Below are 18449 nucleotides of genomic sequence, written 5' to 3' on the forward strand. Positions count from 1 at the left end.
CTGTAGAAAACAGTGTGGAGGATCCTCAAAAAATTAAAAATAGAATTATCACATGCTCTAGCAATTACACTTCTGGGTATTTATGGGAGGAATACAAAAAACACTCACTTGAAAAAATATATGCAACACCACATTCACTGCAGCATTATTTCCTATAGCCAAGATATGGAAACAACCTAAATGTCTTTCAATGGATTTATGGGTAAAGAAAAATGTCATAATGATGGATTATTATTCAGCCACAAACAAAAAAAGAAATCTTGTCATTTGTGACAACATGGATGGACCTTGAGGGCATTATGCTAAGTGAAAGAAGTCAGAGAAAGATAAATACCATATAATATCACTTATATGTGGAATCTTAAAAAAAAAAAGAGCTCAAAGATACAGAGAAAAGATTGGTGGTTGCGAGGAGTTGGCAAAATGGGTGAAAATGGCCAAAAGCTACAGACTTCCAGTTCTAAAATAAGTAAGTCCTGGGGATATAATGTACAGCATGGTGACTATAGTTAATAATATTGCATTGTATATTTGAAGGTTACTAAAAGAGAGATGTTGACATTTCTCATCTCAAGAGAAAAAATTTTGTAACTCTGTATGGTGATGGATGTTAACTAGAGTTATTGTGATGATCATTTTGTAGTCTATACTCATAACATTGTACAACTGCAACTAATATAATGTATGTAAATTATATTTCAGTTTAAATGGTTACAATAAATAAAAAAGAGAAAAATCTGCAGTGATTAACAGCACTATAGTTATAATTCTGTGATTGAACTAAATATGATTTGTTCTGGAAGCCTCTAAGGTGGGAAAGTCTCCTGCAATGTAAGTAAAATAAGAGCGCACATGTTAGCTATTGGATTAATTGATACAGATATAGACAAATAATGTCATGATTTGTCTTGTCATAGCATTGGCTTCTGCAGGGTCCTAGTGCATTTTGAAAGAAATTTGGTAACTTCTCAGTCAAGTAATTTCGTATTTTCAGCCAAAAGAAAATATTCACCCACTTCTTCATTTCCTTTTAGTAAAATTATATATATATATAATATATGTATATGTATATATGTATATATATAATATATGTATATGTATATATGTATATATATAATATATGTATATGTATATATGTATATATATAATATATGTATATGTATATATGTATATATATGTATATATATACATATATATACGTATATATATACGTATATATATGTGTATATATATATATGTATATATATATATATGCACCTCTGCCATTTCTTATAGTGGGCTGAACGAACAGACTTTCTCCTTGGCCATACAACTTGTCTGAAGAATGAGATGTTAGGGGCTCCTGGGTGGCTCAGTTGGTTACGCATCTGGCTTTGGCTCAGGTCATGATCTCAGGGTTCTTGAGTTTGAGCCCCACATTGGGCTCTCGGCTCTCAGCAGCTCTCAGCACGGAGCTTGCTTCAGATCCTCTGTCTCCCTCTCTCTCTGCCCCTCCCCCCTCTCAAAAATAAATAAACATTAAAAAAAAAAACAATGTTAGCAGACATGTGATAAACATGAGGGTTGGGCATATTCTCTTGGCAATTGTGATTCTCTGAGAAGACTATATCCGAAGTAACTGCTACTCCTCCTTCAGCCCAGGTCCCAGAATGCAACATGGAATTCGCTTGAACCCAATCCCAGACGGGAGCTTCCACCTGAGAACATGGAGCCTAAATTAGAGATGTTCAGACAAGCCTATTTTAGATGAGACAATAGCAGTCAACCCGAGAACCTAAGCATGAGAACAAATACTTACTGTTTTAAACTACTGGATTTGGGGCTGAATTTCTGACTGAATTTATTATGTAGCATTACTATAGCAATAGCTGACTTATACAAATAATGTTATTTTTCATTTATTTCTTTTATAGTGATAATTATAATAGGGGCGAGTAAAGACTCTTCTGCCAAGACCAAGTGTTCACTGAAGAAAATAGGAAACAATGAAGGACCAGGAAAGAGCCAACTGGAAGATTTCCATAGAGACAACCAGTAGACAATTCTAGGTCAAATGACTACTTCCCCAAAGACAAATAGGTCTGCCTATACTCCAATGACAGTGTATGATTTGAGTGGATCAAAACAATGGGACTCTTTATGTTTGTCTTTATTCATTATCTTTTGTATTTGATAATTAAACACTATAGAATATTTGCAAATAAGTGACACTAGGGTGTCCAATAGATAGAAGGGGTTCCTCAAAAAAAAGTGTTTCAACACTCTCTAAAGAAATCAAGCCCCCTCTGTCTGATGAATCAAGTCTCTTTTATTTGATGCTTCTCTGAAGAAAAAGCTCACTCCAATACACTTGTGACTATGTAGACAGTGTGTACATAATATGGTACTGACCTTTAATTATTGGCAAGTGAAAATGGAAAAAACATTTATTTTTAAAATTTTGATTATAGTGTAGTTAACATACAGTGTATATTAGTTTCAGTTGTATAATATAGTAATTCAACAATTCCATATATTACTCAGTTCTCATCAAGATAACTGTACTCTTAATTCCAGCCACCTATTTCACCCATCCTTCCACCCACCACCCCTCTGGTTCTCTATAGTTAAGAGTCTGCTTTTTGGTTTGTCTTTTTTTCTCCTTTGCTCATTTGTTTTCTTTCTCAAATTTCATATATGAGTGAAGTTATATGGTATTTGTCTTTCTTTGACTTATTTCTCTTAGTATTATACTGTCTAGAGCTGTCCGTGTTGTTGCAAGTGGCAAGATTTCATTATTTTTTATGGCTGAATAATATTCTCTTATATATAAATACCACTTCCTCCTTGTCCATTCATCTATCAATGGGCATGGGCTGCTTCCATATCTTGACTATTGTAAATAATGGTGCTATAAACAAAGAGGTGCATTCCTTTGAACTCTTGTTCTTGTATTCTTTGGGTAAATAACCAGTAGTGCAATTACTGGATCATAGGGTAGTTGTATTTTTAATTTTTTTAGCAACCTTCATAGTGCCTTCCACAGGGGCTGCACCAGTTTGCATTCCCACCAACAGTACATGAGAATTAATTTTTCTCCACATCTTTGCCAACACTTGTTAATTTTTGAATTTTTTATTTTAGCCATTGTGACAAGTGTAAGGTAATATCTTTTTTGCGGTTTTGATTTGCCTTTACCTGATGATGAATGATGTTGGGAATCTTTTTGTGTGTGTGTGTATGTGTTGTTGAAACTTTGTATGTTTTCTTTGGAGAAATGTCTGTTCATGTCTTCTGTACATTTTTAAATTGAATTTGTGTGTGTGTGTGTGTGTGTGTGTGTGTTGAGTTTATATATTTTGGATACTAACCCTTTGTCTGATATGTCATCTGCAAATATCTTCTCCCATTCAGTGGATTATATATATTTTTAAATATAAATTATTGTCAAATTGGTTAACATACAGTGTGTAAAGTGTGCTCTTGGCTTTTGGAGTAGATTCCCATGGTTCCTCGCTTACGTACAACACCCAGTGCTCATCCCAACAAGTGCCCTCCTCAATGTCCACCACCCATTTGCCCCTCTCCCCCACCCCCCCCATCCACCCTCGGTTTGTTCTCTGTATTTAAGAGTCTCTTACAGTTTGCCTTGCTCCCTCCCTCTCTGTTTGTAACTATTTTTCTCCCCTTCCCTTCTCTCATGGTCTTCTGTTAAGTTTCTCAAGATCCATATACAAGTGAAAACATCCTTTAGTTTTGTTGGTTGTTTCCTTTGCTGTGCAGAAGCTTTTCATTTTGATGTAGTCCCAATAGTTTACTTTTGTTTTTGTTTCCCTTACTTCAGGAGACATATCTAGAAGGATGTTGCTATGGCTAATGTCAGGGAAATTAATACCTGTGATCTCTTCTAGGATTTTATGGTTTCAAGTCTCATATTTAAGTTCTTAATCCAGAAAATGGGAAACGTTTAAAAGGTAAAGATGTGAAAAAGTTTTTAAAAATCAGCTAATTAATAATCTTAATTTCCTATACAAATTCCCTTTTTCTTTGTAACAATGGATATGGCACTAGAAAGCAAAGGTTATGGGGGCCAAAATGCTTACCATAGTCCAGTTCTCATACCAGAGAAGACATCATGTTTAGTAGGTTTCCACCTGAACTTCTGGGAAGATGATGGTAGTTATTGGATCTTCTTAAATATCCACACAAAAAGAGACAGAATATCTAGAAAACAAAACCAAGCCTCATGGACAATTTTACAACAAATTTATATGACAACGCATGAGAGTGAATCTCTAAGTACAAGAAGGTGACAACAAACCACCAACAATCTCAAGAACTAAATGTAATTGGCTGCTGTGTGGGACAAAGCAAATGAAGAATGGGATTTCTAATACACAAGAGCAGAGAAAATAATCAAAATGGCCAGCAGATATTCACTGGAATGTGTGGCAGACCATTTAGAGAATATGAGCTGAAATTGGGAGAAGTTCTACCCATTAAAATGGGGTGTGTATACCAGGGACCCATGGTAAGGCCTTTCAAAAAGAACCAACTGGACTCCATTTCAGGACATAGCCCTACATTGAAATGATCCCAATTCTTGCCCCCTCCCTTCACCCATGCTCCGTGCTATACAATTGCGTGTTCTCCCACTTAGGTGAGGCTGCTCTGCCCCATGCCTTGATTCAGCCATATCACTCACTCTGACCAATGAGATTATTACACTGAAAAGTGCTGGTACATTTATGTTTTCACTTTTCTCTCTCAACCATCATAAGACATGCCCAGGGTTGCCTGCTGGAGGGGAGGACACACATGGAGAAGAGACAAACTGCTTGAGTCATCCCAGCTAAGGCCCACCTCAACCAGCCAACAGTAGAGACTGCATGGCCAGGATCGACAGAGTTGCTTAGTTGATGACCTCAGTTGCAACCTGTGGTTATATGACACTAAAGTTTTATGGTTGCTCTCTATATGTTATTTTTGCAATAAGTATGCTAATAAAAAATTTATTTAAGCATTTTATCTTGTGTATTATATTCTGAAGTCTGTAATAACTGAAATTCAGTATAAGTTATACTAAGAATGACTACAGTTTTATGTGTTTATTTTCTTCAAGTTTATTGCTTCTTTCTTGTATGTGAGTAAAATAGACACATTCTGATATTTGGACCCTCAAACTGGAACCACAATTTTAGTCCACGGGAGATGACAAGGCCTTGAGATAGTAGTTGTAATTTATATTCAAATAGACTTATTTATTGATTCTTAATATTAATTATGAATACACTAGTAACATTGTCTGTAATGTATTTTGTGGGATAATATGCAAAAAGAAATCATTTAGCAGAGGGTAAGATCTGATGGGAAAATAGGGACAATGAACCCAGACAATTCAAGACTATGAGCTGTCACATAAAAGCATCAGTAGATAAATTCAGTGAGACTGTAGAAAGCAGAAATTACACCGAGGGATGGAAGTCATGTAAAGTATATATCTCAACCTTAAAACAAGTTTTTCTAACAAGAAGATATGGAAAGAGACCAGAGTTAATTCAAGGTGAGTAATAAGAGTAAATATAATCCGTAATCCATTCTCTTTGTCTCTTCTTGTGTGGCCCTATGGGATGGATGTGGAGCCTGCCATTGTTATCATCCTGTAATTGACTTATTCTTACTTCTTTCTGAGGGACTCTTTCCCAAGCAATGCATGCTGTAACTACCTGAAATGGTTGCAGTAGAGCTAACTAAGGGCACCAGGACTCTTCCTGCTGGCAGTGCAGTGCCATCAGGGACTGCACTATTCACTGGTGATTTTGCTTTGCCCTACTTAAATTCCCATTTGCTGTCATTGCCCTTGTTCTGAGGCCTGTGACATACCCCCTGTGCAGGAGAGGCATCTCATGCAGGGTGGCTCTAGAGACTCAAGGGTGGCTCTAGAGGCTCAGTTGCATTTTATTTTCAGCTTTGATAAAGAAACATTCACAGGGTTGGAAAAGTCTTCACTGGACCACCTCTTCCATCCTCTTGTCTCTACAAAGGTACAAAATTACAGGGGATTTTCAGGCAGAAACACTGATAAAGAAGATAAAAAAGACAATCTTAATCGAAGAAAAGGATAATATTAACTTATGAGCAGAGCCTAAAACAGAATAAAACTATGTAATTATTTTATATCTTGTATGAAATGTTAACTCCAAAAAATGTTTTATTTTGTCATTGTCCTTAATTTCCTTTATATAGTTTTATACACTTTTTTGCATTTCTGGAATTAAACACAATAGCTTTTGTATCCTTGCATCTACCATTAGAGTATTGCTCAAGAGAAGTAAAGAAAGGAATATTCAGGTAGGAGATGAGATAAATTTATGTTTATTTCAGCCAAATAATTAGTCATTTATGGATATGTCTATGTGCCTTCACGTACAAAAATTATTTTATAACTGGTAAGATTTCTTTGTTACAAATTATAAAAAACGTTAGTATGCACCTAAAAAAACCATACCCTTTTTTCCTGAGGGGCAAATCACAACATACTCATTATTTCATAATAAAAAGGTAAGCAAAGAAAAAAATGCAATGCACTTGTACTCTGGGAAGAAACCCCTTTATGATACTTGTGTATTCCTGTACTTTGGCTGGCGTACCATAGGTGGCCCATAGTGTTCAGTGACTTAATGAACGACTGGATGAATACACATTACTCTTGAAAAATGAGAGCAATCTCAAAACAATGATTTCTTGTCACTGCATACTGCCTGATATAGTTTCAGGCATATATAATTTGGTTAATAACAATGAGAACTATAAATAAAACAAAGAAAAGTTTCTGCTAATACTGCCAGATATCCAGTTGTATGATGTGAATTTGGTAGCTTTGACAAGGCCTTCTTACTTTCTCTAAAATCTCTAGTCTTTTTTCTGTTCCTTTACTCACTTAAATTTGATGTCTGATGCCTGAAATTCCACTGTTAAATGTTTATTCCTTTAAGCCTAGTGTTACAACAATACTTAATTGCAGATGTCCTTATACAAGTTAACATTGGCACTTAGTGCTTTGCTTAATTAAGATTATTTCAGTGGATTTTGGTTTGTCCTGGGAGTGCTGGGGTAAAGAAGAGGCTGAAGGATTTCATTATTGAGCTGTTGCTAGTTTTTTCCTCTTGTGCACTAAGTTACTAACATTTTGAGAAGGTTGGTATCTGGTCGAAAGAAGAAAGATGGGCTGAGAGCAGTAGGAGCTGAGGGACAAGGGCAGAGGACTGAAGACAGACAGTCACATGCTGATGGAGACTGAGAGCAGAGCATGGTGACTCTGCCCACACGTGCCAAGTTGAAAATGAATACTTTAGATCATTTGGCGCTTTTGATAAGCCACGTGAGCTGTCCCCTCTGATGGGTGGTTTAAGTCACAATTGATTTTAAAATCTGAATAACAGAAATAGCTGTGTCACTTTATTGGAGAAAACAGAGAGTTTCCAATGTTATAGGACAAAAAAAAATCAGACTATTTCTAACTGTGTAACAGGTTTAAAATAATTGTTTTAAAAATTCTAATATATTTATGGATCTCACTCTAAATGGAGACATCATAAAATTACTTTTCCAAAATTTAATCAATACATTGTTTTGAAGTGCCCCCCCTTTTTTTCTCATTTGCACAGATGTTTAAAATCAAATTGGCTTCTTGACAGATTTGTGCACAGATATGTAGAATCCATGGATTTCTTCTCCTGGTAGTGTGTCTGAGCTTTGTCCACTTCAAGAAGGTGATGATGCATTCTGTTTTCCAAGATTTTTATTTTGGATACTGACTAAATCTCTAGGTGACCTAAACTCTCACAAACTACTTAAATAGTAACCTCTATTTAGATCTAATGTTTATTCATGAAGTTTTAAATCACTCTGAAATTAGATTTTTCTATTGTATATTGGAAGCATTACCAAGGATAAAATGAGTTTAAAATTACAAATTAAAGATGAGGACAAATACTTATGCATGTCTAAAACTTTCAGACATATTCAACTTACCATGACAATCAAGTGAAGAGTTAAACAGGTTTAAAGAAATAATGTTTTATGCATAAATGTCACATGTGCTATAATGGGAAGAACCCTGGATTTGGAGAGTCACATTAGAAAACTATGAGTTGGATAATTTACATGTTGTGTGCTGATGGACAGTCACAATTATACTTTAGATTCACCTTCTATCAAAAGGCAGAGCAAATCATACCTAACACAATTGGATGGCAAGAAGGATAACAAATTTCAATGTTGTCCACAGAAAGGGTGTTTTATGATACCAGGAAATAAATAGGAAGTTCAATGTTTAATCTTGTCTTGTACCTCTTATCAGGTTCTTGCCATGGGTGACAAGGGAGCAGGCAACCACTCAGATGTAACTGACTTCATTCTTGTAGGCTTCAGGGTTCATCCAGAGCTCCACATTCTCCTCTTCCTCCTATTCCTGCTGGTCTATGGCATGGTTCTTTTGGGGAACATTAGTATGATGACAATCATTGTGACTGACTCCCAGCTGAACACACCAATGTATTTCTTTCTAGGCAATCTCTCCTTCATTGACCTCTCCTACTCCACTGTTATTGCCCCGAAAGCCATGGTCAACTTCCTGTCTGAGAAAAAGACTGTCTCCTTTGTGGGGTGTGCTGCCCAGCTCTTCTTTTTTGCCTTCTTCATTGTAACAGAAGGGTTTGTTCTGGCAGCCATGGCCTATGACCGCTTCATCGCCATTTGCAACCCTCTTCTTTACAGTGTGCACATGTCAAGACGACTTTGCACTCAGCTGGTGGCTGGTTCCTATCTCTGTGGATGGCTCAGTTCCATCCTCCAAGTCAGCACAACATTCTCAGTGTCTTTCTGTGCTTCCCGAGTCATTGATCACTTCTACTGTGATTCTTACCAAATTGAGAGGATCTCCTGCTCCAATCTCTCTGTCAATAAGATGGTGTCTCTTAGTTTGGCTGCCTTCATTATTTTGCCTACCATAGTTGTTATTGTAGTATCTTACATGTACATTGGGACCACAGTCTTGAAAATCCCTTCCAGTGAAGGGAGAAGGAAAGCCTTCTCCACCTGCAGCTCCCATTTGGGAGTGGTAAGTTTGCTCTATGGGACTGTCTCCTTTGTGTATCTCACACCTCCAAGCAATCCTGAACTGCGTAAAGTGGCTTCAGTATTTTATATATTGGTCACACCCATGTTAAACCCTCTGATCTACTCTCTAAGGAACAAAGATGTCAAACAAGCTTTGGGAAAAATCCTGTGGAAGAAAAAAGCTTTATACTAATTCCACTTTTTTTGTGACTTATAATGGGTTCATTGATAGTTTTGTACTGATTTGGTTTTAACATGGGGTCAAGTATGAGTCACTTAAGGATCCTTTAAGTTGACCACCTACAGATGAATGAATAGTTTTCATTGAAGGAGTAGTAGCAATCTATCATTCACTCTTCCTTGAGAGCAGTGTTATATCTTCAGCATCAATAGCATTTCCAGTCATCCGATCAACATTATAGTCTCCAGTCTTTGTAGGTATAACTTTATGATGGTGGAGATAGTAGGGAAAGGGGGATTTAATTTTGTTATTATTTTCCTTTGGAACTACTCAGATGATAGACAGAAAATTGGTTTGGTAGGATGTTAATCTTAGAATATATTATCTCTTATTTATGAGTAGAGGAAGTGTCAACTCAAAGCAGGATGATTTCTCAGTTGTAATATTTAATTTCTGTATGAATCTATTCATAGCGATTTAATTTTGGGCCCACCATTCTTGAGTAGAAATATGGTGTCATATTTTAAGATTTTTTTTGTGTGTGCCATTGTGAGTTTATCTCAATAAATCATGGGTTTTATATCTTGTTATTTTTTTAAAATATTGATTGTTATTGATTTATTATCATATCAAAGAGATGGAGAAAGTTATCTCATACCCAGTGTTTCCAAAACTGGGCCCCCATATCTAGTCTTCAGTATCAGTGTTCTATCTTGAGGGGACAAAAATTGCATTGGGTGTTCCAAATCACTTTTGCCAATTTGTACTGGATTATTTTTTTCTTTGATAAATGCTATTTACCTGCACAAAATTTTTGTTTGCTTTGTATTTGGTATTTTAGTTGCATATGATCTTTTTGTTTTCCTAATATTTGTTGAATTGGTGTTGTAATTATAATGAAGTAATATACACTTGGAGAGTAATATCTTTGTTGTCATGTTGCTATAATTTTTAAATTCAGGTTGTGCTTTCCAATGCAAATTGTAGTTAATACCAATATAAAAAAAGTCAACAGAAAATGTTGCTGGAAAAAATCAAGGGTTCACTCCTATTGTATATCTTTTATTTGTGTATTATGAGATAAAATTGTAATGGTGGGAAGATGCCCAAGGCAGAAGTGGAAGGATGTTGTAAAAGATGTACTGTTTAATGTGTTTGCCTGTTTCTACAATATCAGAATATATCAATATAGCCGGTAAATTCTGGGAAATCTGGGGAGTACACCACTTGTAAGGTTAGGAAAGGAGGTGGCGAAATAGGCGGCAGATGGGGAATGGTAAAGTACTCTGGTATGTAACCTACTACTAACAAAAATAAGCTTCTCTTTTAATTGTTACAGACCAACTTAGAAAAACTCTTTTACCAAAGACTACTTCAATATTTTTGTTACAGGACAATGTTTTTTGTTTGTTTCTTTGTTTTTACTATTCTGAATGTGGTCTAGAATTTAAAAATAGATGTTCTTGGCTCCATACCAATGTTTCCAATAAAGGAATTATTATTTTACTATCTTTGATCTTTTTCATTTGTTTAACTGAGGGTACACTAGTCCCCTCATTATTCATGGTTTTGCTTTCCACGATTTTGGGTACCTGAGGTCAGTCATAGTCCAGAAGCAGATGATTCTCCTTTGACACAACATCAGAAGATGAGTAGTAGCCTTGCACTACGTCACAATGCCTACATCATTCACTTCACTTCTCAGCACATAGGCACTTTATCCCCTCACATCATCCCAAGAAGAAGGGTGAGTACAGGACAGTAATATATTTTGAGAGAGAGAGAGAGAGAGAGAGAGCACATTTACATAACTTTTATTAAAGTATATTGCTATAATTGTTCTATTTCCTTATTAGTGTTTGGTTTTAATACTTTATTGTGCCTAATGTATAAATTAAGCTTTGCCATAAGCATGTAGGTATAAGAGAAAAAACAGTATCTAGAGACTTTGGTACTATCTGCTGTTTTTTGGCCTCCACTGGGAATCTTGACAGCGATCCCCTGTGGACGAAGGGAGACCAGTATATATATGTTAGGTTTATTTGTTCATAAAACATTAAAAGTTACTTTGGCTAATGTAAGCAAGGGAAATTTATTAGAAGGCTCTGTAGAACACATGAATGGATAGAAAAACTAGGGAACCACCCTTATAATTGAGTAGAAACCAAGGAATCCCAAGACATGAAGAGATAAGAACTGTAGAAGAGTCTGCTAGCAGAATTCAGTCTCACTGAAGCCTATATCTGGAGCAGTGAGCTCCAAGCATTTTCAAACCTTTTTCCCCTTTCCTACAATTTAAATTCTGATTTAGTGTGCCATAGAGGCTGAATTTTGAGTCCGTGTGTGGCCCTTTAGTAGGGGATGGCTAGCCACTTGCCTATAACTTTATTTAATTAGAAAAAAAAGAATCTTCAAAATAAAATGGCACACCTATAAAATGGCTTAAGTCCAAAAACCTGACAATACTAAATATTGGTGAAGTGGTGGAGTGATAGAAACTCTCATGTATTGCTGATGAGGAATAGCAGAAAGTATAGCAGATAGTTAGCAGATGCTTATTTATTAAACATAGACAAATTCTGCAAACAAGCCTCTGTGGTCCCACATATTTACCTAGCTGATTTGAAAACTTATGTTCACATGAAAATCCAAGGGCTATTCAGTGGTGGAATTAATCTTAATAGTACTTCTGTGGTCGATACTTGGCACCATGCATTTGTCAAAGCCCACAGGCTTTCGCGACACAAATGATGAATAATCACATATACACATTTAAAAAATTTAGGAGGTTACGGATCCATAGATGAAATGTAGACTGTGATAAAAGAACCACACTGTTACAAATATATGACATAATTGTAATGAAGAGAATCAAGGGAAATATAAGACAAAGTATAAAAGGAACAGTGCATACACATTGCACTCTGGTTGGTAATGTTCTTTCTCACAGGGAGACAGGTTACAACTGTGAAACTTGGCTGCATGTATAGTGGGATGGAACAAATTAAAGTAAATGCATGGCAAATGGTGGAGACCATCACATTTCTCGCTTCTGAAATGGGAGGTTACAGATCAGCAAAACAGAAGGCTAGCGTAAATCACATGACATGGGATTAGAGTTGGGGACTTTAGTATGAACTCGTCTTTAGATTAGTGTAGATGCAGATTAGCGTAGTGTAATCTGCAGATGCAGCCTAGGGTAGATGCAGAAACGATTATAGATTTGTATGTAAACCCACACACGTGTGTGTGTGTGTGTGTGTGTGTGTGTGTGTGTATCTTGACACAAGGAGGCAATGACACCTCAATAGCAATAAGCATACCTAGGAACCCAATTCTGGTTTCTAATTACATTCTCTAGCAAAAGGAACCAAGAATCAATGTACAAATTGTTGATTCTAGGTTTGGGCAAGGGACATCCAAGGTGAGTATGAAGAATCTTATAGTGCCAGAAAGTAAGAGAGTCCATAAAACATAAAAGCATGGGACATTTTATTTTATTTTATATTTTATTTATTTTTTTGAGTGAGGTCAGGGGCAGAGGGAGAGAAGGAGAGGAAGAGAGAATCTTAAGCAAGCTCCATTCCCAGTGCAGAACCTGACACAGAGCTCGATCTCACAACGTGACATTATGACCTTAGCTGAAATCAAGAGTCAGACGCTTAACCAGCCTAGCCACCTAGTTTGTTTGTTTGTTTGTTTGTTTATTACATCCAAGTTAGTTAGCATATAGTGCAATAATGATTTCAGGAGTAGACTCCAGTGATTCATCTCCTACATATAATACCCAGGGCTCATCCCAACAAGTGTTCTTCTTAATGCCCCATGCCTATTTAGTCCATGCCCCCACCCACAGCCTCTCCAGCAATCCTCAGTGTGTTCTCTGTACTCAACAGTCTCTTATGTTCATCTGTTTTGTTTCTTAAATTCCACATACGAGTGATCAAATGGCAATATTTCATTCTTTTTGATTGCCGAATAATACTCCATTATATATGTATACCACTTCTTTATCCATTCATCCATCGATGGACATTTGGGCTCTTTCCATACTTTGGCTATTGTTGATAGCGCTGCTATAAACACTGGGGTGCATGTGCCCCTTTGAAACAGCACACCTGTGTCCCTTGGATATATACCTAGTAGTGCAATTGCTGGGTCATAGGGAAGTTCTACTTTTAATTTTTTGGGGAACCTTCATACTGTTTTCCAGAGTGGCTGCACCAGTTTGCATTCCCACCAGCAGTGTAAAAGGGTTCCTCTTTCTCTGCATCCTTGCTAACATCAGTTGTTGTCTGAGTTGTTAATTTTAGCCATTCTGACTGGTGTGAGGTGGTATCTCGTGGTTTTGATTTGTAGTTCCCTGATAATAAGTGGTGTTGAGCATTTTTTCATGTGTCTGTTAGCCATCTGGATGTCTTCTTTGGAAAGTGTCTATTCACAACATAGGAAATTTTTAAAAAATACAGGAGGGGCACCTGGGTGGTTCAGTCAGTTGAGTGTCTGACTTCAGCTGAGGTCATGATCTCATGGTTCGTGGGTTCGAGCCCTGCGTCAGGTTCTGTGCTGACACCTCAGATCCTGGAGCCCCTTTCAGATTCTGTGTCTCCCTCTCTGTCTGCCCCTCCCCTGCTCATGTTCTCTCTCTCTCTCTCAAAAATAAATACTAAAATTTTTTAAAATGTCACAGGAATCAATTTGAAAGAACTCCATATGACCAGATGTGGGAAAATTTGAGCAAGAAATAAAGAAGAAGCCATACAGAGAAAGACAGATACCATATGTGCTTACTCTTATGTGGATCCTGAGAAACTTAACAGGAACCCATGGGGGAGGGGAAGAAAAAAAAAGAGGTTAGAGTAGGAGAGAGACAAAGCATGAAAGACTCTTAAAAACTGAGAACAAACTGAGGGCTGATGGGGGGGTGGGAGGGAGGGGAGGGTGGGTGATGAGTATTGAGGAGGGCACCTGTTGGGATGAGCACTGGGTGTTGTATGGAAACCAATTTGACAATGAATTTCATATATTAAAAAAATAAATAAATAAAACTAAAAAAAAGAAGATAGTATTAGATTATAACTCAAAGTATAAAATAAACACCAAGTCCATAATTCATAATGGTTTAAGAAATAAATAAATCAGAGAGAGGAGACAACTTTTCTGTAGAGAAGAATTCCCAATAATTTATGCAGATACCTTCCAACCTCAAGAAAGTAGAGCTTAGCCTCTTGAATATGAGATCCTGTTAGAGAACTGCTTATAGAGAACAGTGTTATGGAAGGTGTGAGGATAATTTGTTTTGATAAGGGAGAAACCTGGAAAACACTATCTCAGCCAGATAACTCTATAGTTTATATCATCAATGTTAAGTCATGTTGACAGTATGAATGTGGTCATATGGTGTGATGAGAATAGCACTTTATTTCTATGGTTTTTCTTCTCAAAACCCACTCTCAGTTTAACCAGGATAAAAGAATCAAACAAAGCCAAATTGAAGGACATTTTGTAAAATACCTGACCAGTGTTCTTCAAAACAACAAGGTCATCAAAAACAAGAAAAGCCTGACAAACTGTCTGAGTCAAGACATGCCTCAGAGACATGAGAATTAATGCAGTGTCCTGGATGGAATCCTGGAACAGCAAAAGGACATCAAGGGAAAAAATGTTAGTGAAATCTACATTAAGTGTGGAGTTTAGTTAGTAGTATACCATTCTTTCTTCCTTTATTGTGATAAATATCCCATAGTATTGTAAGGTGTTAACAGCGTGGGAAGTTTGGCAAGGGGTATGTAGGAACTCTCTGTACTATCTTTGTAATTTTTCTATAAATATAAAACCATTAGAAAGGAAAAATTATATATATATATATATTTTTTTTTTATTTTTTTATTTTTTTTATTTTTGGGACAGAGAGACAGAGCATGAACGGGGGAGGGGCAGAGAGAGAGGGAGACACAGAATCGGAAACAGGCTCCAGGCTCCCAGCCATCAGCCATCAGCCATCAGCCCAGAGCCTGACGCGGGGCTCGAACTCACGGACCGCGAGATCGTGACCTGGCTGAAGTCGGACGCTTAACCGACTGCGCCACCCAGGCGCCCCAGGAAAAATTATATTTAAATAAAAGTAATGAGGTCTACCTGACTGGTTCAGTCAGTAGAGCATGTGACTCTTGATTTTGGGGTCGTGAGTTCAAACCCCATGTTGGGGACAGAGTTTTACCAAAAATGAAACTAAAATAAAGAAATAAAATATAAAAAAAACGCCAAAAAGCTCGTGCTTAAAATGAATAAATTAAAATAACCAACATATTTTAGAAAAGGAAAATTAACACCAGACAAATTTCAAAAAAAAAAATTCACTTCAGTCCAGCACTTTCTTTTTTTTTTTAAACGTTTATTTATTTTTGAGACAGAGAGAGACAGAGCATGAATGGGGGAGGGTCAGGGAGAGGGAGACACACAGAATCCAAAACAGGCTCCAGGCTCTGAGCTGTCAGCACAGAGCCTGATGCGGGGCTCAAACTCATGGACCACGAGATCATGACCTGAGCCGAAGTCGGTCGCTTAACCGACTGAGCCACCCAGGTGCCCCATAGTCCAGCACTTTCAAAGCCAACTGTGACATGCCCATTCTGAAACATATATTTCTGTTTCTGACACCCAGCAATTATTCTTGGGACTGATAAAAAAGAAAAAAGAAAAAACATCCAAATTTTCCTAAAGAGAGAAAAATACCTTGTGACTTCTTATATTAAAAATCAAGTCAGAATTTTTGGATGATAGCTATGAGTTCCTCTCTAATTGCTTTAGGCAACTACCTGGACATATGGCCATCTGTGGAATAAATCGTAAATTAACTACCATTTACACATACCATATGTAGAAGGAAAAGTGAAAAGAAGACACATGGTACTGTCTATATTGGTGCTATATTATATATAAGAATAATAAAAGAAGGTAGCTTAAATCACCTTTAAAAATCCAAAATTTTTCTTCTCCACTTTATAGCAACCTATTTCCCTTGATATTCAGAGTTAATAATCTAAATCTACTCCATAATCCACTTTTTTTTGTCTAGTGGCATTTGGAATCTAAGTTTAGTATGCATGTTAGTTGTTACTTTTAAGTTGGACTGAAATATATTATGTCTCTCGGTAGGAGTATTCCTCCAGTGGGTACTAAAATCTCTAAGCCAACAGATATTAGAGCCCTAAATATAGGAATCTGATATTTTTAAATGGGTCTTCAAGTATGAATGAGAGATACCGCCCATATCTTTACTCCTTCTTCGTCAAAACAGTATATTCTGGTTGTCAGTGAACAACATTATGTGCTGGTCATATAATCAGAGAAAATAATTGCATAATGATGAATAGCTTGCTAGTCTTACAATGATTTGTTTCTCTGCTGAAGAAGTAGTGGTAATTCAACAGTTGATTCCATTTTATGAAGCTATTTCTTTTGAGTAGACAAGGTACTTGAGAAGGTACTTGAGAAGACAAGGCCTCTGGAAGGCAATCTTGATTTTTTTTTTTTTTAGTCAATTTTTCATAGAAAACTCTCGAAGAAGCCACAGACATGTGTTAATGGGCCACCCATGTGACAGAAGCAGGTATGTTGGGAGAGTGATTAACCTGTTAACAGAAATTGCTTATGATTTCAGGCTCTGTTAGTTTTCCAGTTCCACTAATAAAATGTGTGATTTGGAGTACTGGAAATGCCCACTTTATGATTCAGTTTAAAATGCCCAATTTAGGTGAGCAGCTCAGGTTCTAGGGTCGTCTATTGCATTATGAGCAGACATTCAGCCTCCACTAGAACTTTTTGAAAACCAGACATTTTCTAAAATAGTATTTGATTTTTGAGGAAGACAAAACTTAGCTTCAAAATGTAAGGTTCTTTTTATTTGAAATCTCATTGGGGTTTATTATTTGGCTTCATCAGGCATATTGATCTCCCATAAAAAGTTGAAGCTCCCTTGGACTTAATATACCAGAAGAGCTAAACAACAGAGCCTGGATCATGTGGTAAGCTTATTTGAAAAAATGTTTAAGTAGGTCAAGTGCTTTTTCTCAATACCTCTTAGTAAAGATCAAGGGAACAGTTTGCTTTCAGCTAGAAAGGCCAGCAATACAGGTTCAATACTCTGTCCTACCTCAAGGGTACATCAATTCCAACCCCTTGTCATAATTTCGTTTGTAGGCATCTTGATTACCTTTCCCTTCCATGAGATATCACACTGATCCATTACATTGATCACATTAAACTGATTAGATGTAGTGAGAAAGAAGTAACAACTACTCCAGACTTATTGGTAAAACATTTGCATGGCAGAGGTTGGGAAATAAATTCAGCTAAAATTCAGAGGCTTTCTAGCTCAGTGAAATTTCTAGGTTCTGGGGCATATCAAGATATCTCTTCTAAGTGAAAGATAAGTTGCTGCATCTGGCCCTTCTTTCTTTAATTTCTTTAATTTTAAGTTTATTTATTTATTTTTCAGAGAGAGAGAGAGAGAGAGAGAAAGAGAATCCCAAGCAGACTCTGTCCTGTCAGTGCAAGGCCTGATGTGTAGTTCAAACTCGCAAACTGTGAGATCATGATCTGAGCCAAAATCTAAAGTCCGATGCTTAAATGGCCAGGGGCCAGGGGCCCTGCCTATGGCCTATCTTAAAGCCAAAAATAAGGCACAACATTTAGTGGGCCTTTTGGAATTTTGGAGACAGCTTAGTCCTCATTTAGGTTTGTTACACTGGCCCATTTATGGAGTGACCTGAAAAGCTGCTAATATTGGGTAGGGCCAGGAACAGGAGAAGGTTGGGAAACAGGTGCAGACTGCTTGTGGGATCACATGATCCAGCAGATCCAGTGATGCTTAAAAGGTCATGGCAGCTAGAGATTCTGCTTGGAGCCTTTGGTGGGTCCCTATAGATGAGTCACAGCATAGGTCTTTAGGATTTTGAAGAAAAGCCCTGCCATATTCTGCAGATAATTACTTTCCATTAGAGAAATAGCTCTTGGTCTGTTACTAGACCTCAGTGGAGACTAAACATTTGACAATAAAGCCCCAAAGTTACCATGAAATCTCAGCTGGCAATCATGAACTGGGTATTTGTCTAATTCAAGAAGCCATATAGTTGGTGTGGACAGCATCTCTCCATCATCAAATGAA

General features: G+C 36.9%; 1 protein-coding gene across 1 annotated transcript; it reads left to right on the top strand.

Moving 5' to 3' along the window:
- The first annotated feature begins 8350 nt into the window (after positions 1-8350).
- On the top strand, positions 8351-11608 carry LOC115518712 (olfactory receptor 9K2-like). The gene is made up of 2 exons (XM_030322264.1): positions 8351-9280; positions 11537-11608. The coding sequence occupies exons 1-2, from the start codon at positions 8351-8353 to the stop codon at positions 11606-11608; spliced, it is 1002 nt and encodes a 333-aa protein (XP_030178124.1).
- Positions 11609-18449: the final 6841 nt, after the last annotated feature.

Source organism: Lynx canadensis, chromosome B4 (assembly GCF_007474595.2).
Source record: "Lynx canadensis isolate LIC74 chromosome B4, mLynCan4.pri.v2, whole genome shotgun sequence".
NCBI classification, from domain to species: Eukaryota; Metazoa; Chordata; class Mammalia; order Carnivora; family Felidae; genus Lynx; species Lynx canadensis.